Raw genomic sequence first — 25,908 nt, forward strand, 5'->3', positions numbered from 1 at the left:
CTAAATGTTGCAATTGTTCCCGGGGATCGCTCATTAGTATGTAGATGGCTGCTACATTATTATGCTGATGGTCACTGGTATCGATGCTGTCTGGGCTTTTGCAGAGTTTAATACACAGCAAACCTGCACCTGCTGGTTTCTGCCTGTGTTGGCTGAATTTTCCTTCAGCCTTTGCCGTTCGCCATTTTAAATCGGGACTTGGCCGACTCAGGTGGCTGCAGGACGCAGGTCTCGATGGCAGTCGCTAGGGTTAGGCGCTTTATTTTTTGGAGCTGCTGGCGTAGGGTGTCCGAGGTGACCCCAAAAACGATCTGATCCCGAATCATGGAGTCGGAGATGGCCTCATAGCCGCAGGACTGCGCGAGGATACGGAGGTGTGTCAAGTAAGATGGGAAAGGCTCGTCCTTACCCTGCAGGCGCTGCTGGAAGAGGTACCTCTCGAAGCTCTCAGTGACTTCCACGCTGAAGTGTTCCTCGAACTTCAGAAGCACCGTCTTATATTTTGTTTTGTCTTGCCTTCCGCGAATGCCAGGGGGTTATAGATGTGGATGGCGTGTTGCCCCACCGTGGAGAGGAGGAGGGCGATCTTCCTGGTGTCCGATGCATTCTCCCTGTCTGTGGCTCCTAGGAAGAGCTGGAAGCGCTGTTTAAACAGCTTCCAGTTTACGCCGAGATTTCCAGCGATTCGGAGCGGCTGAGGCGGGCTGATGGTATCCATGGAGCAGGATGGCGGATTTCTGAAATGGTGCAGGGAGGTCTCACAGTCGCTGGTTAGCGTCCACTACTGGTATCATGTTGTGTTGGGTGTCCTGATGCACAAATGATCCGACACGGCTGTAGATGGTACAACTCTGTTTTATTGTCTAAACAACGGTAATAACTAACTGCTGGCTTGGGTATGTGCTTCACCAGCTAACCTGTGGACCCAGCCCTGTCACTATCTTAGTGAGGCACTCAGCACATGGTCTATGTCTGAGTGGCACGCTGTGAGCTCTGTGCTCTGAGCTATCTCCTGGTAGAATGAGCGGGAACTGTGGTGTTCCCTGTTTTATAGTGCGTGTGCTCTCACTGGTGATATCATGCGATGTTATGCGTGTGCTGGTTGGTCCAACTGCCTGTCCATCAGTGTGTGTGTGATTGCACCATGATAGCTGATGTGGATATCATGACAGGACGAACATGGTGATCTTGCTGGCTTGTGAAGGCGAAAGGAAGTGATAGAGTTCAGGATGAAATGAGGCCACGAGCGATTTGAATGCAGAGTAAAAAGCTTTGAACGTTTGAACAGCTGTACAGGGCGTTCATTAGACCACAGCGAGAGGACGATGTAGTGTTTCGCCCTCCTCACTTAAGGGTGGTGTTAGAAACCGCATGTGACCTACAGGGATGGACCAATTAGCCTCCCCGTCAGCCTCGCTGAATACAAGCTTCCCCACTGAGGGGGCGGGGGCACTTTAGCGGAGGAAATGGACCCTAGCATGAAGGTCGGCCCAGATGAGAGCTGAGCATGTGCAGCCCTGGCTGGGACCTGAAGTGTACAGTGTGTATAATTTACTTTGTAACAAACCAGTTTTTTCCTTGACCCCTCTCGTTTAGACTTCTTTGTGACCATTAAAGGTGGATATGCTTATATTGGAGGCAATTCAAAGAAGGTTCAGCAGGCTGATTCCTGCGATGAAGGGGTTGTCTCATGAGGAAGGTTGGAGCCTAGACTCAATGGAGTTTAGAAGAATATGAGCTAATCTCTTTGAAAACTGGAAGGATTTTGAGCGGACTTGACAGGGTAGGTGCTGGGCGGATGTTTCCTCTTGATGGGGAATCTAAGGAGGAATCGCTTCTCTCGGAAGGGGCAGGATTCTCCGGTCCCCCAGCCGCGTTTTCCCGGCGGTGCGCCTCTCGCTGGCGGCAGGAGACTCTACTCCCGCCGCTTGTCAATGGGACCCATTGACCCCCCCCCCCCCCACCACCACACCGGGAAACCGACGGGCAGGGGAGCGCTGCTGACGGGAGCACAGAATCCCAACGGCCGCAGAATTCCAACCAAGGTCTTTAATTTTTGGAATTCTTTGTCCCAGAGGGGCAGTGGCGTCTGGGACATTGAATATATTCACGTCGGTTTTGATCTACAAGGGGGTTTAAGAGTTATGAGGAACAGGCAGGAGTAAAGAGTTAAGGACAGAGTTCAGCCATGGTCGTGTTGAATGGTGGAGCAAGCTCGAGGGGCTGAATGGCCCACTCTATTTTTGCGTCAGTCAAGTGGTGATCGGCAACTTGAGAAGCGAGGAAGAGGTGTGATTGCAGATGCATGTAATTGGCTAATTCAGTTTGCAACCACAGTGCCATCACACACACGCCCTCCATTTTGATTGAGGATCGATGACATCTACTTACCCAACGGGGTCAATGGCCCCCCCCCCCCCCCCCCCCATCCCCCACCACCCCTTTACCCTGTCGGCTGTATTTGAATAGATTAATTCTCTGCCGAGAGGACAATGCGCCTATCTAAACCCCTGCCAGTGGGTCCAATAAAAATCAATTATCCTTAAGATTGTGGTCGAAAGTGCGAAACGATTTTGAAAGCGTTTACCAGTCAGGATTGGATAATATTGCAGTAAAATCTGATTTAGTGCTGGCCTGTCAATGAGAGGAAGTAAAGTTCAAACCAATGACGCACAAGCTTTCAGATCGATCCAAACAATAAAAGGAGCAAAGGTTTCTGCTCATTTCAGAAACTCTGAGGATGTCTAAGCAAGTGAGAATTCTACGCTGCTTCCTCCTTCTCCTGTCGTTCTACCCATGCCTTTGGTCTGTTGAAGGTGAGCAGAACGTCCTTTTGTAATCACAAATGTTCTTTCAACCAACATTGATACAACCTGTTGGAGCATAACTTTCCATTGACAGTGAACCATCAAGGAAGTGAGCTGACTTAATTCAAACCCGGGTCTGTAGCTCGGACATTATCTCAACGCTGAGATGGTTTAATTCCCTGGAACATATTCTGGAGTACGTTATTCTGTGTACTGATGAGATCTTGAGACTTGTACATGTTGTTACGATCCCAGTTGATGTTATAACTAAATTTGAGGATCCCAGAATGGAGCCTTCGCTCAAAAGACCACAACTGTTACGTTTTCTTATATAAAACATGGAGGAACATGTCATGAGACGAATAATTAGTTTCAACGACAAGAAAAATAAAATTATTAAACATGAACAAGTTGGATTATAATACAATACTTCTTTACACCCCCTGAGCTTAACAATTAACTCACATGTTTTGGGATTAACACAGATTGTAAAGTACATCTTAATTAACAATGGTCTCATTGACGCAAAGTTCCTTTTAAGCACACAAGGTGACTGTGGGCAAATACACTCTCCACACTGAACCTGATGTGAATGTCTGTGGATGTCTCCTCAGAATCCCCCCAGATAGGGCAGCACGGTGGTGCAGCGGTTAGCACTGCTGCCTCATGGCACCGAGGTCCCAAGTTCGATCCCGGCTCTGGGTCACTGTCCGTGTGGAGTTTGCCCATTCACCCCGTGTTTGCGTGGGTTTCGCCCCGACAACCCAAAGATGTGCAGGGTGGGTGGATTGGCCACGCTAAATTGCCCTTTAATTGGAAAAAATGAATTGGGTACTCTAAATTTATTGAAAAAAAGAATCTCCCCAGATGATTGTCATATAAGAGTTTCTACATTCCACTCCCAAAAACACAATTCAAAATAAACAAAGTCTTATCTCATAATAATATTGCTTTCCCTTAGCGGTTTGCATTCCAAAGTCCAGTTCGAGTTTTCCAAATGGCACTTTAAAGAAAAAGCTTCTACTCCACTTTAAAAAGCGAATCCAGTCCAAGATTTTACACCAACACCTTTAAGATTTCATTGTCATGACTGCTGTGCAAGCTGCTCGCAATTGTTTTCATTCATGATTCCCAGAATGCATTAAAGTGGCACCAGACCTACATCTGAAGTCTGATGTCCCACTTTAAATCTATTTACTGAAATTTTCTATTTAACTCCGAACATTTTGTTCACTCTTCCTTGAATTCTTCTGAACAATACCTTGGTCTCTGTTCTCTCAACTTCAGGTGTCTTAAATGATCATTCTGTCCCAATTCCATGCTTATCTGGATTGTAACTTGCACTTTAGGAAGCCTACCTCTTTGCAGCTCCCGTCCTGGCTAGCTTTCTTCTGGTAGAGTTGACAGATGTTCACTCCTGGAGGTCCTGTCTCCAACTGTTATGGCTTCCCTCTAGAAAGTGGCCTCCTGTTCCTAAGCACAATAGAAACATAGTTGAAACTTAACCGACCCCCACACATACAAAAAACGTTGTCCAGCTTGAATCTAACTATTGGCTTAGCTCTTCCAGGTGCAGAAACATTAAATTAAACCCACTTAAAACTATACATTATTTCCAATGTTTAGCAATACAAATATAAATTCCTCAGAACTAACTTTGTTTTCCTAACAGTTTAAACATGAACTGTTTATTGGTAATTCTTAACCTATGTACAGACCCCAGTTATTGTCAGGCAAGATGCTGCTGCCATGCAATAATTTTCCTTTGAGATTGTTGTTATGCAAGTCTATTACCATGTGACTCTATACATCATACCATGGGAGCCCTTTCTCTGACGAGCACCTTTACATTACAGTGTGATGCAACCACGTACAACAGATTTGAATAGGGCCTATAACAAACTTGTGATACCCCAAATTTCCTCACAGATAATTATGCACTTTTTTCAGTCTATTCACCTGCGTAATGCAGGAATCACAATTTGTGCAGAGCAAGCTCCCACAGTGACATAATGACCAGATATGTTTTCAATGTTGCTGGGGGATAAATATTGGCCAGGGCATGGGGGGAGGGGGCAGGGGGTGGGGGGGGGGGGGGCGGGGGGGAGAACTGCCGTTCTCACCTTCAAAGTAATAATATAGGATCGATCTTTTACCCCACTTGAGCGGGTAGACGAGGATTCGGTTCAGTGCCCCACTTAAAAGACAGCTCCAACGGTGCAGCACTCCCTCAGTAGAGATTTTATACCCAAGTGCATGGAGGGGGATTCGAACCTGCAACATTCTGGCTCTGAGGTCAGTGGCTGACACCTGGGTAAGAAGAAATTTGAGTAAAAGGTGCAAAGGATCTTGATTTCAACACAATGACGAGATAGAGGAGGCAGTAGTATTAATAATCTTTATTGTCACAAGTAGGCTTACATTAACACCGCAATGAAGTTACTGTGAAAATCCCCTAGTCGCCACATTCCGGCGCCTGTTCGGGTACACAGAGGGAGAATTCAGAATCTCCAATTCACCTAACAAGCACGTCTTTCAGGACTTGTGGGAGGAAACCAGAGCACCCGGAGGAAACCCACGCAGACACGGGGAGAACGTACAGACTCTGCTGAGACAATGGCCCAAGCCAGGAATTGAACCTGGGATCCTGGCGCTGTGTAGCAACAGGCTAACCACCATATCTGGAGTGATTCTGAGGTGACATCCACAGACATACACTTGAGGTTCAGTGAGGAGAGTCGATTTGCCCACAGTCACCTTGTGTGCTTAAAAGGGACTTTGTGTTAATGAGACCATTGTAGATTAAGATGTACTTTGTAATCTGTGTTAATCCCCAAACCTGTGTGTATTTGTTAAACTAAAGGGGAGTAAAGGAGTATTGTATCATAATCCAATTTGTTCATGTTTAATAAATGTTTTTTTCCTTGTAGAAGAAACAGGAGGGGGAGATGGTGGTTTGTTGTGATGCCACTGGGCCAGATCCAGGGGCCCAGACTAATGCTCTGGGGACACGGGTTCAAATCCCACCACGGCATTTAAATTCAATTAATAAAATCTGGAATGGAAAGTTAGTCCCACTAATGGTGACCACAAAACAATAATCGATTTGTGTAAAAATAAAATGTGGTTCACTCACGCCCTTGAGGGGGAGGCATGGTGGTGTAGTGGCTGGCACCGCTCCCTCTCACAACGCCAGGGAGCCAGGTTCGATTCCCGGCCTGGGGTCTCTCTGTGCGGAGTTTGCACGTTTTCCCCGTGTCTGCGATGGAATATTGCCCGTTGCTCTGGTTTCCTGCCACAGCCCAAGGACGTACAGGTTAGGCGGATTGACCACGCTAAATTGCCCCGTTGTTTGTGAGTGTGGCTACACTTGATGTGGTGTAATGCCCCTGGCGGCCTGTTCCAGGAATAGTTAGCCACAGAAACAGACCAAAGTCTGGCATATGCACCGCAGAGTGGGGAAAGGTTGAGAGATATGTCCTTGAGGGAGGGAAATCCGTCACTCGATACAGCAACGCCCACAGGAAAGAATGAGAAATAAAGCATACTGGGAGCTGAGGAAGAACATCAGAGGTATGGAAAAGGAATGAATGTAAAAGTATTCATAAAATAAGAAACGACGACTATAGTGAGATTGCAATGGAGAGGAATGGTTTGGAAGTGAAGATGGACAATGTCTCAGGCTGGGATACATGCCAAGGAAGGAAGAGATCAAAGTACTATGAAAATGTCATTAACCCCCAGAGTGTCTCGCAGTCTCTCAGTATATTTGAAAGTCAGAGGGGTGCTTCATTGTCAAATTACGTTGGTGCCGATTGCATGTTCTGCTTTGGATTTGTACAGCCTCCTTCCATTGGGCAAGGTATTGTTTTGGTTTCACAAATGGAGGGTTTTCTGTGGCAATCAAGATCATTTGAAAGAGTAAATCCAATTAGTGAGGGTGAGAGGTTAGCTCAACCTGTCATGTCACATGGAACACTCACTAAGGAGGGTACCCAGTTTACCCTTGTTCTTGCAACGACGCATTACTGGCAATTCTGTTCCTTTCCGAAAACCTTCACTTGTTTGATGTTTCTTTACAGCGACGCCAGACTATCACCTCGACGATGTTCTGAGCATCATCGAGGAGTTGGAAGGTTCTGACCTGGCGCTGACAATTCTCAACATTACCACGGCTCTCGGGGCACTGCAAACATCTGACCAGGAGTACCGCTACCTCCTCCTTGGTGAAACCTCAGGGCCTTCTGCCTCTCTGCAACCTCTATCTGAAGACCAACAATCGTTCATTGCAGGTGTCATGAACCACGGGGTCGACGGCTCAGTCGAACGCGGGGTGGTCCTCACTCCAGACGGAACGACAATTGCAGTCGGGCACCTTATTGCAGGGATTGAAGCTGGGTTGAAGAGAATTGTCGACCGCCCTTGGCCGGATGCGGCAGAACACCTCCTCGTCCCGGTTGATAATCTTTATGCCCTGACATTAGCCAAAGATCTCGGGTTAGCAATCGTGGCCCATCACTTGAGCAAGAGCCAAGTGTTGCTGGGGCCTGATGGTTGTTGGGACAATGTGACATCCCCTCAAGTTTTCACTGGATCAGGTCCCTGGTGCTTGGCCACACATGCTTTGATTAATGGAGGCATGGATGGCTTTATCCTGGGGAACCTCTTAACAGAGCTCCAAGGTCCGCTACCCAAGCTCAGCGCTGTGTTGAGAGATTACTATGGCAAGGGACAGGGGCAAATGGGGTTAAAGGCACACAGACGTCGTCAGAACTTCAAAGCAAAGGTTGAACTTGGCATTTTGACCGATCAGGTAATAAGTGCAGTTTACCTGTACAACCAGGTGAGGAACAATTCAATTCCCCAAAGCCTCGACCAGAACATCCTCAGAAACATTTCCGAGCAAGGAGTTACACAGTTTCTCCACAGCTATCTCGGTGAGTAGACTATTCAAATCACAGGCACTCTCTTGAAAGAAAACAAGTTGAACTATTGCCTGCGACGAGCTTATTCAAAGCATTCCCATTTTGTAATAGATTCCCTGCGGCCACTGCCAGTTAATGAAGAAAGGTTTCATTTATATACAAGGTTGTGAAATAACCGAGAGAGCTGAAGCAGTCACTTCAATGCGCCATCCTTGGCCAAAGCCTACAACTGCATGTGGGCTGTTGACATTGTAAAAAAATGTAAAGGGAAAGTGATGGCAATTGAGTGGGCTAAATGCTAGCAGAAAGGTGTGTGCCACAAAGTCGTACCAAAGTAAGATTAGTTTTGTGGAAGTTTTTTTGTATAAAGAAGTATAGATTGGTGTTTTTTTTTCTAATGTCATCGAATCTTAACCTCATTGGATGCCAATGGAGCTGGAGCCTCTCAATGCTCTGATAGTAATCAGCTGCAGCTCATGGAATCATAGAATTTACAGTGCAGAAGGAGTCCATTCGGCCCATCGAGTCTGCACCGGCCCTTGGAAAGAGCACCCCACCCAAGCCCACACCATCACTCTGTCCCCGTAATCCAGTAACTCCACCTAACCTTTTTGAGGGCAGCACGGTAGCATTGTGGATAGCACAAATGCTTCACAGCTCCAGGGTCCCAGGGTCGATTCCGGCTTGGGTCACTGTCTGTGCGGAGTCTGCACATCCTCCCCATGTGTGCGTGGGTTTCCTCCGGGTGCTCCGGTTTCCTCCCACAGTCCAAAGATGTGCGGGTTAGGTGGATTGGCCATGCTAAATTGCCCATAGTGTCCAAAATTGCCCTTAGTGTTGGGTGGGGTTACTGGGTTATGGGGATAGGGTGGAGGTGTGGACCTTGGGCAGGGTGCTCTTTCCAAGAGTCGGTGCAGACTCGATGGGCCAAATGGCCTCCTTCTGCACTGTAAATTCTATGAAATTCTATGACACGAAGGGCAATTTAGCATGGCCAATCCACCTAACCTGCACATCTTTGGACTGTGGGAGGAAACTGGAGCACCCGGAGGAAACCCATGCAGATATGTTGCGTGGAGAGACAGCTGATGGTCCCGGTGGGGGAGGTAGGGGGTCAATTAATCTTGCCCAGTGTTTCCCTCTTCGGTTCCGCCTCCCGACTTGTTTATAGATAGGATTAAAGTTCAGCCTCAATTTTTCAACACTTGTAGTGAAATTACAAAGTATTTACAGCATAGAAACAGGCCATTCGTCCCAACTGGTCCATACTGGTGTTTATCTTGAAGGTTCTTCTCAACTTATTTCACCCTGTCCCATCAGGATTAGAATCAAGCGGAAAAATTGAGTTGATGGAGAAGTTCAGCCAAGATTTTATTGAACAGGTTCCTGCTCCTTATGTTCTTAGCAGATGCTAGCCATTGTTCAGTGGGTAACACTCTTTGCTTTTGAGGCGGATTTAAGCCCCACTCCAGAAAGTTGAGCACAAATAGGCAGAGTTAACATGGTTAACAAAAATATGTAGAGGAAGCAGGAGGGCTGCAGAAGGACTTGGACAGGCTAGGAGAGTGGGCAAAGAAGTGGCAGATGGGATACAATGTGGAAAAGTATGAGGTTATGCACTTTGGGAGGAAGAATGGAGGCATAGACTATTTTCTAAATGGGGAAATGCTTAGGAAATCAGAAGCACAAAGGGACTTAGGAGTCCTAGTTCAAGGTTCTCTGAAGGTTAACGTGCAGGTTCAGTCGGCAGTTATGAAGGCAAATGCAATGTTAGCATCCATGTCGAGAGGAGTAGAATACAAGAACAGGGTTGTACGCCTGAAGCTGTATAAGGCTCTGGTCAGACCCCATTTGGAGTATTCATAGAATCATAGAATCCCGACAGTGCAGAAGGAAGCCATTTGGCCCATCAAGTCTGCACCAGTCCTTGGAAAGAGCCCCCTATTAAAGCCCACGCCTCCACCCTATCCCCATAACCCAGCAACCATAATAATAATAATCTAACCTTTTGGACACTAAGGGACAATTTAGCACGGTCAATCCACCTACCTGCACATCTTTGGACTGTGGGAGGAAACCGGAGCACCCGGAGGAAACCCACGCAGGCACAGGGAGGAAGTGCAGACTCCACACAGACCCATGCTGGAATTGAACCCGGGTCCCTGGAGCTGTGAGGCAGCAGTGCTAACCACTGTGCCACTGTGCCACCTCCTTGTGTATTGTGAGCAGTTTTGGGCCCCGTATCTAAGGAAGGATGTGCTGGCCTTGGAAAGGGTCCAGAGGAGGTTCACAAGAATGATCCCTGGAATGAAGAACTTGTCGTATGAGGAGCGGTTGAGGACTCTGAGTCTGTACCCATTGGGGTTTAGAAGGATAAGGGGGAATCTTATTGAAACTTGAGAGGCCTGGATAGAGTGGACGTGGAGAGGATGTTTGCACTAGTTTCCTCCGGTTTCCTCCCGCAAGTCCCAAAAGACGTGCTTTTTAGGTGAATTGGACATTCTGAATTCTCCCTCAGTGTACCCAAACAGGCGACAAGGGGATTTTCACAGTAACTTCATTGCAGTGTTAATGTAAGCCTACTTGTGACACTAATAAAGATTATTATTATTAGTAGGAGAAACTAGAACCCGAGGGCACAGCCTCAGACTAAAGGGACAATCCTTTAAAACTGAGATGGGGAGGAATTTCTTCAGACAGAGGATGGTGAATCTGTGGATCGCTTTGCCGCAGAAGGCTGTGGAGACCAAATCACTGAGTGTCTTTAAGACAGAGACAGATAGGTTCTTGATTAATAAGGTGATCAGGGGTTTGGGGAGAAGGCAGGAGAATGAGCAACATGTCAGCCATGATTAAATGGCGGAGCAGACTCGATGGGCTGAATGGCCGAATTCTGCTCCCATGTCTTATGGTCACCAGTCCATTGACAAATCTTTTAGCCTTTTTTGAGGGTGTAACAAGCAGGGTGGATAAAGGAGGACCAGTAGATGTGGTCTAGTTGGATTTACAAAAGCCATTCAATAAGGTGCCACATATAAGGTCACTGCAGAAGTTAAGAGCTCATGATGTTGTGAGTGATTATATGATTGGCTAACCAACAGGAAACAGATTCAGGATCAATGGGTCATCTTCACGTTGGGAAACGGGAACTGGTAGAATGCCAGAGGGACCAGCGCTGGGCCCTCAACTATTTCGGATCTATGTTAACGGCCTGGATGTAGAGACCGACTTTATTGTCGCCAAGCAAATTTGCTGCTTATACCAATATGTTTTGGAAAGGAAGTTGCAGGGAGGAAACAGAGAGTCTGCAAAGGGATTGATAGGATAAGCGAGTGGGCAATAATTTGGCAGATGGAGTATAATGTGGGAAAATGTGAGGCTATCACTGTAGCATGAAGAATAGAGAAGCAGAATATGATTTAAATGGAGCGAGATTGCGGGCGGTGCAGAGAGAATGGCCATCTCCTGGCTCTTATTTATGACCCTCCCGCCGCTGTACTGAAGTAGTGCGGCCTTGTCGGAGGTGCCATTGTTAGGATAAGACATTTAAAAGTGATCTCTGGTCAAAGTAAAAGGTCACAGGGGGGCTATTTTGGAGAATCCGGGTTCGAATCCCACCTCAGCAGATGGTGAAAATTGAATTCAATAAAAAATCTGGAATTAAAAGTCCAATGATGACAATAATAATCTTCATTTGTTTTAAAAACCATTGTCGACTGTTGTATAAACCCATCTGGTTCACTAATGTCTCTCCAGGGAAGGAAATCTGCCGTCCTTACCCGGTCTGGCCTGCAAGTGACTCCAGGTCCCACGGCAGTCTGGTTGAATGGTCACTGTCACCTCAGGGGCAGTTAGGGACGGGTAATAGATGCTGGCCCAGCCAACGAGCCCATGTCACGTGAAGGAATAAGAAAACGCTGCCACATTACTTGCGTGATAAGTGACTACATTTCGGAAATACATTGGCTGTAAAACATTGTGTGTCATCCGAAGGTTGTAAGCTGGTGAATTCATATCTCTTATTGCGTTGTCCGTAACTCGTCCTTTAATTCATGTGTCGCTCAGTGTAACTTCATTTTTTTTACCCCCCCACAGAATGTCCCGCCATCATTCCTCGCTGCATGTGGGCAGCCAAACCGTACAAAGGTGTCCCAGGGAACCTGGTGCTCCCCCTGCGCTTTGTCTACATCCACCATACCTACGAGCCAAGCCGGCCATGCACCAATTTCCACGACTGCTCAGCGGATATGAGGAGTATGCAACGCTTCCACCAAGAGGATCGTCAATGGGATGACATCGGTTACAAGTGAGGATCCCGACTTCTTGACAGGTCCCGAGGAACTTTGCGGAACGTGCAGCGTGGAAACAGGCCATTCAGCCCAACTGGTTCATGCTGGGACTTCGGCTCCACACGAGCTTCCTCCTACCTCCTCTTCATCTCGCCCTATTCTATTCCTTGCTCATTCACATCTTTATCTATCTGCCCCTTGAACACATCAATTATCCACTACGTTTGTCACACGTAATTTCAGAATCTAAATTCCATTAAAAAAAAAGTAATTCTCCTGATATGTTTCATAGGAGAGGCACGAGTGATGGAGGGGAGTGATGGAGGGGAGTGGTGAGGGCAGTGGTGAGGGCAGTGGTGAGGGAGTGGTGAGGGGAGTGATGGTGGGGAGTGATGGAGAGGAGTGGTGAGGGGAGTGATGAGGGGAGTGGTGAGGGGAGTGATGAGGGGAGTGATGGAGAGGAGTGATGGAGAGGAGTGATGGAGAGGAGTGATGGAGGGGAGTGGTGAGGGGAGTGACGGAGGGGAGTGACGGAGGGGAGTGGTGAGGGGAGTGATGGAGAGGAGTGGTGAGGGGAGTGGTGAGGGGAGTGGCGAGGGGAGTGATGGAGGGGAGTGATGGAGGGGAGTGGTGAGGGAAGTGATGGAGGGGAGTGATGGCGGGGAGTGATGAGAGTGATGAGGAGAGTGATGAGGAGAGTGATGAGGGGAGTGGTGAGGGGAGTGGTGAGTGGAGTGATGGAGAGGAGTGATGGAGAGGAGTGATGGAGAGGAGTGATGGAGGGGAGTGGTGAGAGCGATGAGGAGAGTGATGAGAGTGATGAGGGGAGTGGTGAGGAGAGTGATGGAGGGGAGTGATGGAGGGGAGTGGTGAGTGGAGTGACGGAGGGGAGTGACGGAGGGGAGTGACGGAGGGGAGTGATTGAGGGGAGTGGTGAGGGGAGTGGTGAGGGGAGTGATGGAAAGGAGTGGTGAGGGGAGTGGTGAGGGGAGTGGCGAGGGGAGTGATGGAGGGGAGTGATGGAGGGGAGTGGTGAGTGGAGTGACGGAGGGGAGTGACGGAGGGGAGTGACGGAGGGGAGTGATTGAGGGGAGTGGTGAGGGGAGTGATGGAAAGGAGTGGTGAGGGGAGTGGTGAGGGGAGTGGCGAGGGGAGTGATGGAGGGGAGTGATGGAGGGGAGTGGTGAGAGCGATGAGGAGAGTGATGAGAGTGATGAGGGGAGTGGTGAGGAGAGTGATGGAGGGGAGTGATGGAGGGGAGTGATGGAGGGGAGTGGTGAGTGGAGTGACGGAGGGGAGTGACGGGGGGAGTGGTGAGAGTGATGGGAGTGGCGAGGGGAGTGGTGAGGGGAGTGACGGAGGGGAGTGACGGAGGGGAGTGGTGAGGGGAGTGACGGAGGGGAGTGACGGAGGGGAGTGACGGAGGGGAGTGATTGAGGGGAGTGGTGAGGGGAGTGGTGAGGGGAGTGATGGAAAGGAGTGGTGAGGGGAGTGGCGAGGGGAGTGATGGAGGGGAGTGATGGAGGGGAGTGGTGAGAGTGATGAGGAGAGTGATGAGGAGAGTGATGAGGGGAGTGGTGAGGGGAGTGGTGAGTGGAGTGACGGAGGGGAGTGATGGGGGAGTGGTGAGAGTGATGGGAGTGGCGAGGGGAGTGGTGAGGGGAGTGATGGAGGGGAGTGATGGAGGGGAGTGGTGAGTGGAGTGACGGAGGGGAGTGACGGGGGGAGTGGTGAGAGTGATGGGAGTGGCGAGGGGAGTGGTGAGGGGAGTGACGGAGGGGAGTGACGGAGGGGAGTGGTGAGGGGAGTGACGGAGGGGAGTGACGGAGGGGAGTGGTGAGGGGAGTGATGGAGGGGAGTGACGGAGGGGAGTGACGGAGGGGAGTGACGGAGGGGAGTGGTGAGGGGAGTGATGGAGGGGAGTGACGGAGGGGAGTGACGGAGGGGAGTGACGCAGGGGAGTGGTGAGGGGAGTGATGGAGGGGAGTGACGGAGGGGAGTGACGGAGGGGAGTGGTGAGGGGAGTGATGGAGGGGAGTGACGGAGGGGAGTGACGGAGGGGAGTGATGGAGGGGAGTGACGGAGGGGAGTGACGGAGGGGAGTGGTGAGGGGAGTGATGGAGGGGAGTGACGGAGGGGAGTGACGGAGGGGAGTGATGGAGGGGAGTGACGGAGGGGAGTGACGGAGGGGAGTGGTGAGGGGAGTGATGGAGGAGTGGGGACCATGGTAAAATGAAAGGGTCGCTAATGTGAGAGATGGAAGGTGGGCTATTGTTCATTGCCCATGCCGTTCTGAGCAGGAACGGCAGCTAATATTGTCCCCCACCCGACACAGACACTCTCGCAAGGATAAGCTCTCAGCAGCAGAGCTATTACCATGAAAGGTTAACCCGTGGCTCAGTGAAGCAAGGGGTAAAATCCTCCATCTGCACCTCACCCCTCTTTGCTAGTTCTGCAGTGTTTCATAGAAACATAGAAAACAACATGGGGTCAGGAGGAGGCCATCCAGCCCCTCAAGCCCGCTCCACCTTTCGCTCCACCTTTCATTTTAATCATGACTGATCATCCAACTCAATAGCCTAATCTCGCCTTCCCCCCATTTAAGAACTAGATGCAGGAGTAGGACATCTGGCCCCTCGAGCCTGCTCCACCATTCAATGAGATCATGGCTGATCTTTTGTGGTCTCAGCTCCACTTTCCGGCCCGAACACCATAACCCTTAATCCCTTTATTCTTCAAAAAACTATCTATCTTTATCTTAAAAACATTTAATGAAGGAGCCTCTACTGCTTCACTGGGCAAGGAATTCCATAGATTCACAACCCTTTGGGTGAAGAAGTTCCTCCTAAACTCTGTCCTAAATCTACTTGCCCTTATTTTGAGTCTATGCCCCCTAGTTCTGCTTTCACCCGCCAGTGGAAATAACCTGCCCGCATCTATCCTATCTATTCCCTTCATGATTTTATATGTTTCTATAAGATCCCCCCGCATCCTTCTAAATTCCAACGAGTACAGTCCCAGTCTACTCAACCTCTCCTCGTAATCCAACCCCTTCAACTCTGGGATTAATCCCCTCTGCACACCCTCCAGTATGTCCTATCTCAGGTAAGGAGACCAAAACTGAACACAGTACTCCAGGTGTGGCCTCACTAACACCTTATCCAATTGCAGCATAACCTCCCTAGTCTTAAACTCCATCCCTCTAGAAATGAAGGACAAAACTCCATTTGCCTTCTAATCACCTGTTGCACCTGTAAACCAACTTTTTGCGACTCATGCACTAGCACACCCAGGTCTCTCTGCACAGCAGCATGTTTTCATATTTTATTATTTAAATAATAATCCCTTTTGTTGTTATTCCTACCAAAATGGATAACCTCACATTTGTCAACATTGTATTCCATCTGCCAGACCCTAGCCCATTCACTTAACCTATCCAAATCCCTCTGCAGACTTCCGGTATCCTCTGCACTTTTTGCTTTACCACTTATCTTAGTGTCGTCTGCAAACTTGGACACATTGCCCTTGGTCCCCAACTCCAAATCATCTATGTAAATTGTGAACAATTGTGGGCCCAACACTGATCCCTGAGGGAAACCACTAGCTACTGATTGCCAACCAGGGAAACACCCATTAACCCCCACTCTTTGCTTTCTATTAATTAACCAATCCTCTATCCATGCTACTACTTTACCCTTAATGCCATGCATCTTTATCTTATGCAGCAACTTTCTGTGTGGCACCTTGTCAAAAGCTTTCTGGAAATCCAGATATACCACATCCATTGGCTCCCCGTTATCTACCGCTCTGGTAATGTACCAGCCTCCCCATACCAGCCTTCCCGAACAGGCGCCGGAATGTGGTGACTAGGGGCTTTTCACAGTAACTTCATTTGAAGCCTACTTGTGGCAATAAGCGGTTTTCATTTTCATTTCATGGCCTAAAAAAATTCCACTAAATTAGTTAGGCACGACCTGCCCTTTATGAACCCATGCTGCGTCTGCCCAATGGGACAATTTCCATCCAGATGCCTCGCTATTTCTTCCTTGATGATAGATTCCAGCATCTTCCCTACTACCGAAGTTAATCTAACTGGCCTATAATTACCCGCTTTCTGCCTACCTCCTTTTTAAAACAGTGGTGTCAAGTTTGCTAATTTCCAATCTGCCGGGACCATCCCAGAGTCTCGTGAATTTTGGAAAATTATCATTAGTGCATTTGCAATTTCCCTAGCCATCTCTTTTAGCACTCTGAGATGCATTCCATCAGGGCCAGGAGACTTGTCTACCTTTAGCCCCATTTGCTTGCCCATCACTCCTCCTTAGTGATAACAATCATCTCAAGGTCCTCACCTGTCATAGCCTCATTTCCATCAGTCACTGGCATGTAATTTGTGTTTTCCACTGTGAAGACCGACCCAAAAAACCTGTTCAGTTACTCAGCCATTTCCTCATCTCCCATTATTAAATCTCCCTTCTCATCTTCTAAAGGACCAATATTTACCTTAGCCACTCTTTTTTGTTTTATATATTTGTAGAAACTTTTACTATCTGTTTTTATATTCTGAGCAAGTTTACTCTCATAATCTATCTTACTCTTTATAGCTTTTTTAGTATCTTTCTGTTGCCCCCTAAAGATCTCCCAGTCCTCTAGTCTCCCACTAATCTTTGCCACTTTGTATGCTTTTTCCTTCAATTTGATACTCTTCCTTATTTCCTTAGATATACACGGTCGATTTTCCCTCTTTTTACCGTTCTTCCTTTTTGTTGGTATAAACCTTTGCTGAGCACTGTGAAAAATCGCTTGGAAGGTTCTCCACTGTTTCTCAACTGTTTCACCATAAAGTCTTTGCTCCCAGTCTACCTTAGCTAGTTCTTCTCTCATCCCATTGTAATCTCCTTTGTTTGAGCACAAAATACTCGTGTTTGATTTTACCTTCTCACCCTCCATCTGTATTTTAAATTCAACCATATTGTGATCGTTCCATCCGAGAGGATTCCTAACGATGAGATCCTGAATCAATCCTGTCTCATTACACAGGGCCAGATCTAGGACCGCTTGTTCCCTCGTAGGTTCCATTACATACTCTTCTAGGAAACTATCGCGGATACATTCTATAAACTCCTCCTCAAGGCTGCCTTGACCGACCTGGTTAAACCAATCGACATGTCGATTAAAATCCCCCATGATAACTGCTGTACCATTTCTACATGCATCTGTTATTTCTTTGTTTATTGCCTGCCCCACCATAATGTTACTATTTGGTGGCCGAAAGACTACTCCTATCAGTGACTTTTTCGCCTTACTATTCCTGATTTCCACCCAAATGGATTCAACCTTATCCTCCATAGCACCGATGTCATCCCTTACTATTGCCCGGATGTCATCCTTAAATAACAGAGCTACACCACCTCCCTTACCATCCACTCTGTCCTTCCGAATAGTTTCATACCCTCGGATATTTAACTCCTAGTCGTGACCATCCTTTAACCATGTTTCAGTAATGGGCACTAAATCATAGTCATTCACAATGATTTGCACCATCAACTCATTTACCTTATTCCAAATACTACGAGCATTCAGGTAAAGTACACGTATGTTGGCTTATATACCTCTGTTTTGAGTCTTTTAAAAAATATATATTTTTATTCTCCCCCTTTTTCACATTTTCTCCCACATTTACACCCAACAACAATAAACAATAATCAGCAAGATATGTCAATCCCCATAATAACAACGATCCCATCCGCCCACCAACCCCCAAACCTCAACCCACATGTTTACATAAACAAATGACAAAAAGGAATCAGGGATTACCCATAGTCACCCTTAATCTACACAGCCCCCCCCACCCCACCCACCCCCCAACTAATGTTCAATGTTATCCAGTTCTTGAAAGTGCATAATAAATAGTGCCCCTGACTTGTAGAACCCCTCCGAGCTTCCCCTCAGTTCGAACTTAACCTTCTCGAGGGTCAAGTATTCCAACAGGTCCCCCCGCCACGCCAGGGCACTGGGTGGAGAGGCTGCTCTCCATCCCAGCAGGATCCGCCTTCGGGCGATCAACGAGGCGAAGGCTATGATATCTGCCTCCGCTCCCGTTTCCAACCCCGGCTGGTCCGACACCCCGAATATGGCCTCCTGGGGACCCGGGTCCAGTTTCACACGCACCACCTTGGGAATTACCCGAAACACCTCCTTCCAGTACTCCCCTAGCTTTGGACAGGACCAAAACATATGAACGTGATTCGCAGCCCCCCCCCCCCCCCCCCCCCCCCCCGCAACGCTCTGTTTTGAATCTTAACACCTTGATCAGTAACCTCTCCTAAGTTATTTTTCCTCTTAACTTTTCTCCTAATTTTCCCTGTCGTTGAACCCATATTTTCATGTTGCTTTCCATTTATGTTTTTACTTCCCATTCTATTGCTTTTAGTATTCCTGGTCCTATTCACTGAGCTCCCCTCAGTCACTGTACCTTGTACTGTCACCCGTTTTGATTTTTGACTATGGCTTCTCTGCCTTACACTTTCCCCCTTACTGCCTTTTGTCTCTGTCCCTGTTTTACTACCTTCCGACTTCCTGCATCGGTTCCCATCCCCCTGCCACATTAGTTTAAACCCTCCCCAATCACTCTAGCAAATAGCCCCCCTAGGACATCGGTTCCAGTCCTGCCCAGGTGTAACCCGTCCAGTTTGTACAGGTCCCACCTCCCCCAGAACCGGTCCCAATGCCCCAGGAATCTGAAACCCTCCCCCTGACACCATCCCTTCAGCCACGCATTCATCCTATATATCCTGTCATTTCTACTCTGACTGGCACGTGGCACCGGTAGTAATCCTGAGATCACTACCTTCAAGGTCCGATTTCTTAACGTCCTTCCTAGCTCCCTGTATTCTGCTTTTAGGACCTCATCCCTTTTTTTACCGATGTCGTTTGTACCGATGTGTACCACGACCACCGGCTGTTCACCCTCCCCCTCCAAAATGTTCTGTACCCGCTCCGAGACATCCTTGACCCTAGCACCAGGGAGGCAACATACCATCCTGGAGTCTCGTTAGCGGCCACAGAAACGCCTGTCTATTCCCCTTACAATTGAATCCCCTGTAACTATTGCACTGTCACAGTTATCACCCCTCCCCTCTGCAGCAGAACCAACCGTGGTGCCACGAGTTTGGCTGTTGTTGTTTTCCCCTGAGAGGCCATTCCCCTCAACAGTATCCAAAACGATATATCTGTTCTGCAGGGGAATGGCCACAGGAGATTCCTGCACTGTGGTCACCCATTCCCTTCCTGCCTGCGGAGTCTGAGCCTGCGGTGTGACCACCTCTCTGTACGTGCTATCCACGATGCTCTCCGACTCGCGGCTGCTCCACAAGGAGCCTAAGTGCCTTTTCTAACTGCTTCTTGAAAACATGCAATGTTTTGGCCTCGACTACTTCCTGTGGTGATGAATTCCACAGGCCGACCACTCTCTGGGTAAAGAGGTTTCTCCTCAACTCTGTCCTAAATGGTCTGCCCCGTATTCTCAGACTGTGACCCCTGGTTCTGGACACACCCACCATCGGGAACATCCTTCCTGCATCTACCCTGTCCAGTCCTGTTAGAATTTTATAGGTTTCTATGAGATCCCCCCCTCATTCTCCTGAACTCCAGCGAATACAATCCTAACCGGTTCAATCTCTCCTCGTACATCAGTCCTGCCGTCCCAGGAATCAATTGGTTTCCCCTGTATATGGGGAGCACATTCACAAATCCTGGCAGGGGATGTTGATAGGACACGTATAAGTTAATTGGCTTTATAAATTGCGGCATTTGAATGTAAAAACAAAGAAGTCATGCTAAACCTGAACAAGACCCCTATCCGATCACCCCTCGGTCTTCTCTTTTCTAGACAAAAGGCGCTCAGCTTGTTCAATCTCACCTGACGCGTATCATTCTAGTAATTCTTTGTCCCTTCTCCAGTGCCTCTACTCATGTGAGAAAAACCTTTACAAAGCTATACACATTCTGGGCATCAGGCTTGAGGAAGAATTTCCACGCCTCAGGGATGACTCAGAGGTGGTTTTCCAGGACGATACCCTGACCTCGGGAGTTCAGTTGTTGGGAGAGGCTAGGATTGTTCTCCTGGGAGCAGGGAAGGATTCCAGTGTTCAAAACTCTGAAGGCTCCGATAGAGCAAATAGGCAGAAAGTATTTCCTCCAACCACAGATATAAAATAATTGGCAAAATGCGAATTGAGGAGAAGTGTTTTCACATTGAGGATTGTTGCGATCTAGGTTGCGCCATCTGAAAGGGTGCTGGAAGCCGCTGGAACTTTCTTGAAGGGGACTCATTTTCATAGTGATGGGGAAAGAACTGGAGTGTGATCTCAGCCACAAAAGAGAAAATGAAACTGATTTGGAAATACAACAAACTTCTGTGACGTGCACCCCTGGCATTTTCAAGGGACTTCAGATTGTGTTGGGAACAAGAAGGTGCTTATTAATAAAGAGCAACTTGGTACAGGAGACTTTGCAGCACTAATCTGCCTTGGAGCTCAAGCCCTTCCGTGGCTGCTAGATGTATTCTGCCCAAGAGAGGACTCCACCCTTTGGGGTATTCCCTCGCTCTCGGTTCCTGTTCGTCCCTCACGTCAGCTGACCCTTTTTGGCTGCACTGTCTTAACGAGACAGACACCGCAATCTCCAATTCATACCAAAGCATTAAAGATGTGATTAATACGAAATATCAGGAGCGAATGTATCATTAAGACCCCTGCAGGAAATTAACCCCTGATAATTTAAATATATTTGAAGCCTATTATGCTGTTGTAATGTGATAATGACAATATAATCTGTTTTAGTGATGGCTGAAGGATGAATTTTATTACAATCCCAGTCCCGACCCCAACAGTGACTAGAATACTGGACTGAAACACCAATATTTTAGATTATTTCGTAAGACTGTGTGGAAAGAATACTTCACTCCAGGAGTGATTGCACAAAGAAATAGGGATTAGTATTTTGAAACAAAACGTTATTATTTACACAGTATTAAAATCTTAAACCTCACAGCCGAAAATAGCTTACAATTACCCTGAAACAATACTACTCAATTCCCAATTAAACAACAAGAAAGGAAAAAAACATAAAGCTCTCAATCCATCCTACATCCCAATGGCAGAGTAATACTTGCTTTCCAGAACAGGTTTGGCTCCTGTTAGAACCCCTGCAGGCTCTGGCTGGATGTCGGCAAAAACCTGTTTCAACTGGTTTGTATCGGCTTCCCCCTTGTCCTCTGACAAGTCTGCATGGCTTTAAATACTATTCATCTTTTTGTTTACTATCCTACTGTGGGAGCAAAATATTTTACTTGTGGTCTAAAGGGTTAGCCAGATTAGAACTCCACTCAAAAGCTTTCTCAAAATGTCTGAATACCTTAGCTCCACCCAGCAATTACATAATCTCCCTAAACTGAAAACAAATGAACTCTCCAGGCTGAAAACACATGTGGCTGGATTCTCCGCTGGCGGGATGCTCCGTTTTGCCGGCAGCCCAGGGGTTTCCCGACGGAGCGGGCTGCCCCACAATGGGAAACCCCCATTGACCAGCCGTCGAAACGGAGACTCCCGACGACATGCTGAACCAGAAATCTGGCGTGGCCGGACGGAGAATCCAGCTCATGGACTCCCGCTAGTCAAACAACAGTCCATTAGCCCAGGCTTTTACCATGGTCAATTTCACCTCTGGATCCTAAAAGCTTTCTGGTCTTGCAAAACAAGATTGTTTTCAAAACCGTGACTACTGCGGTCAAACACACTATAACCCAGGCTTTAAACCCTTAAATTAAAAATGCTTATAATCCAATATATCTAAAATCCTGCACTATGGGCTGAGATGTTGGGACAACTCTTGTTCCTGCAGAATAACGTTCTGGGGATATTTTTATGCTCAATGTATCAATTGAACACAGTCTATAAGGCAACACCTCAAGACAGTGCAGCGCGCCCTCCGTACTGCACTCAGCGTGTTGGGCTGGATTTGGTGATCAAGGTTCGAGAGTGGGAGTGAAACCCACTCAGGGGGCGACCGCTGCCGAAGTGCGAAAATAAATTAAACCCATTATTTGCGGTGTTAATTTCTGGAATGTTCTTTGCAGCTTCGTGGCAGGCTCCGATGGTTACATTTATGAAGGCCGCGGATGGCTCTGGCAGGGAGCTCACACCAAAGGGCAAAACTCGAAGGGGTACGGAGTGAGCTTCATCGGTAACTACACCTCCGAGCTCCCAGGCCAGGCTGCAATGGAACTAGTGAAAGAAAACTTCATGAGGTGTGCTGTGCTTGGCAAGAGGATAGTCAGTGATTATGTCATCCAGGGGCATCGGCAACACAGACCAACCACGTGCCCAGGGGAAAGGTTCTTCAATGAAATCAAGACCTGGTCGGCCTTTAAGGTAATAGTGTTTCCATGGGGTAATCTCTGCAAATTGATATCACACCATGGGCCGTTTTATGAAGGGTTACAGTCAGTGTTATTCAGGTCTAATCTCTGCAGTCCGGCCACATCCAGCCGTGAATGGCGGTGGACAATTGAACAACTCACTGGAGGAGGAAGCTCCACAAATAGCCCCATTCTGGTTTAGCACAGGGCTAAATAGCTGGTTTTTAAAGCAGACCAAGGCAGGCAAGCAGTGCGGGTTCAATTTCCATACCAGCCTCCCCGAACAGGCGCCGGAATGTGGCGACTAGGGGCTTTTCACAGTAACTTCATTTGAAGCCTACTTGTGACAATAAGCGATTTTCATTTCATTTTTTTCCCCATTTCATTTCATTCTCCATGATGGAGGAGCCCAGCCCAGGGGAAACTCTCTGCTGGTTGGACTCGTACTTGGCACAAAGTAAGATGGTTGTGGTGGCTGGAGGTCAATCATCTCAGCTCCAGGACATCACTGCAGGAGTTCCTCAGGGTGGTGTCCTCGGCCCAACCATCTTCAGCTGCTTCAGCAATGACCTCACTTCCATCATAAGGTCAGTAGTGAGGATGTTTGTGGGTGACTGCACAATGTTCAGCATCATTAGCGACTCCTCAGATAATGAAGCAGTCCCATGTCCAAATGCAGCAAGACCTGAGCAATATCCAGGCCTGGGCTGACAAGCGACAAGTTACATTCGCGCCACACAAGTGCCAGGCAATGACCATCTCCTACAAGAGAAGATCTAACCACTGCCCCTTGACATTCAATGGCATTACCAACACCAAATACCCCACTATCAATATCCTGGGGGCTTACCATCAATCAGGGACTGAACTGGATTAGCCATATAAATACTGTGGTTACCAGAGCAGGTCAAAGGTTAGGAATCCTGTGGCAAGTAACTCACCTCCTGACCCCCCCAAAGCCTGCCCACCATTTACAAGGCCCAGTCAGGAGTGTGATGGAATACTCCCCACTTGCCTGGATGAGTGCAGCTCCAACAACACTCAAGGAGCTCAACACCATCCAGGACAAAGCAGCCCCGCTTGATCGCTCCCCATTCCACAAACATTCAAACCCTCCACCACCGACAAACAGTGGCAGCCATTGTACCATCTACAAGATGCACTGCAACAACTGATCGGGACACCTTTGGCGGCACCTTCCAAACCCACAACCACTACCATCTGGAAGGACAAGAGCAGCAGATACCTGGGAACACCAATATTTGGAAGTTCCCTCTAAGTCAGTCACCATCCTGACTTGGAAAATATATTGCAGTTCCTTCATTGTCGCTGGGGCAAAATCCTGCAACTCCCTCCCTAACAGCAGTGTGAGTGTACCTACACCGCATGGACTGCAGCAGTTCAGGAAGATAGCTCACCCCCACCTTCTGAAGGGCAACTAGGGATGGGCAATAAACGCCGGCCTAACCAGCGACACCCACATCCCGGAAATGAATAAAATAATTGTTTGGGCCACCCCAGAGTCCAATTCTTATTTGTGCCTCCTCAGCGACCCCATTGACCTATTTGTGTTGAAGGGTTTATTAAACTAGCACATGAAGGAATGCGGTACCAGTGCTGAGTAACACACCCCTGTTCCTCTGCCTTAACTCGTCTTATTTTTTCCTTCTTCTACTTCTGGCTTCTCCCCTTTTATTTGGGGTTTCCTCAAGGCTGCTTGATCGCCCTTCTCCATCCCCTGTCAGTCACTCAATCCTCTTCCAACCCCACCATGCTTGAGTCTCTCGCTATCGAACCTTTCCATCTAGTGTTAGATCTTCCTTTTCTCCTTCTCCCCAGCAGTCGCGTCTCCGTAACTCACATCATCAGATCGCCTCTCTTTCTCTTTCCCTCTCTCTCTCTCTGCAACAGGCGGCCACTTCAATCTTTGCTCAGCTGCACTCTGCGATGCTCCCACCATCTCCACTATCATTCTACTCTTTTGCAAGAGTCCAAAATGGCCCAAACTTTGTATCCTGTGGCTCAATTATTGATCCTTTTATTTTTGTTGCAATTGTTTGCTTTCTGGAATACCTTCTACCCCAAATCCTGCATGATTGGGTCTAACTAGGTCAATATCAAGAAATGAGTAACATTGGTGACTGGGGGCAGCATGGTGGCGCAGTGGTTAGCATTGCTGCCTACGACGCTGAGGACCCGGGTTCGAGTCCTGGCCCTGGGTCACTGTCCGTGTGGAGTTTGCATGTTCTCTCCGTGTCTGCGTGGGTTTCACCCCCACAACCCAAAGATGTGCAGGGTAGGTGGATTGGCCACGCTAAATTGTCCCTTAATTGGAAAAAAGTATTGGGTACTCTAAAATTATTTAAAAAAACATTGGTGACTGGTGCGTCAAGCTTCACTCAAGAGAGTGCAGGTTTAAGCTACAATAATTATTGATCACCACTCGGTTTCTCTACCCAGCCCGGCACGTCAGACCCCAGTCTAGTGGGTGAATCCCAAAAGGGCTCCCTGTGACAGCAACAGGTCTTCAATAGTTCCACAATGGGCATTCTGTTGAGTGAAGAAGACCGGGTTTCACCCCTGTCGTCAGATAGGCTAATGGTTCCCTTCTGTCAGTCGGCTGATTGTATCCCCGTGTGAAATTATTCTGAGCAATCTCACCACCCCAGCTGCCTCCCAGAGAGAGAGGTGGCGGGGCAAGTGGCAAACGGAGAAATGCCAGACTTCGGCAGCAGGGGACACTTCCCTGTAGCTGGGCTGAGACCCATGGTGTGGGCAAGGCAAGAAAGCTTAAATCTAACCCTTTGATCTGTATCCCACATATCAGGAGGTTGAATAAACCAACAAGTGACCGCTGCTGGGCTGTGACCACTGAAGATCAACGCACAGGGAGTCCACAAAGAGACCATGAAACATGAAGACCAGCCCTTAAACAGGGAAGAGCTACATCGACCAATTCATGGTTACTTAAAAATAAACATATAAATTTGAAAGTACATTCGCCCCGCCTATTCACTATGAAGCACTCAATATCTGTTTACGCTCCCGTGTAGAGAGTATTTACCGAATGGAGTTGCACTCCCATATTAGTTAAATTGGAATTATACAATACAGAATAAGACCATTCGGCCTTCATAAGAACATAAGAACTAGGAGCAGGAGTAGGCCATCTGGCCCCTCGAGCCTGCTCCACCATTCAATGAGATCATGGCTGATCTTTTGTGGACTCAGCTCCACTTTCCGGCCCGAACACCATAACCCTTAATCCCTTTATTCTTCAAAAAACTATCTATCTTTATCTTAAAAACATTTAATGAAGGAGCCTCTACTGCTTCACTGGGCAAGGAATTCCATAGATTCACAACCCTTTGGGTGAAGAAGTTCCTCCTAAACTCAGTCCTAAATCTACTTGCCCTTATTTTGAGGCTATGCCCCCTAGTTCTGCTTTCACCCGCCAGTGGAAACAA

The 25,908-nt window shown here is 47.9% G+C and overlaps 1 protein-coding gene across 1 annotated transcript; it reads left to right on the forward strand.

The window, feature by feature from the left end:
* Positions 1 to 2,714: 2,714 nt before the first annotated feature.
* Positions 2,715 to 25,437, forward strand: LOC140403381 (N-acetylmuramoyl-L-alanine amidase-like). Its single transcript, XM_072491316.1, has 5 exons — positions 2,715 to 2,816; positions 6,890 to 7,744; positions 11,828 to 12,038; positions 22,160 to 22,454; positions 25,269 to 25,437. The coding sequence occupies exons 1-5, from the start codon at positions 2,741 to 2,743 to the stop codon at positions 25,278 to 25,280; spliced, it is 1,449 nt and encodes a 482-aa protein (XP_072347417.1). The 5' UTR covers positions 2,715 to 2,740; the 3' UTR covers positions 25,281 to 25,437.
* Positions 25,438 to 25,908: the final 471 nt, after the last annotated feature.

The sequence above is a fragment of the Scyliorhinus torazame genome, chromosome 27, assembly GCF_047496885.1.
Source record: "Scyliorhinus torazame isolate Kashiwa2021f chromosome 27, sScyTor2.1, whole genome shotgun sequence".
NCBI classification, from domain to species: Eukaryota; Metazoa; Chordata; class Chondrichthyes; order Carcharhiniformes; family Scyliorhinidae; genus Scyliorhinus; species Scyliorhinus torazame.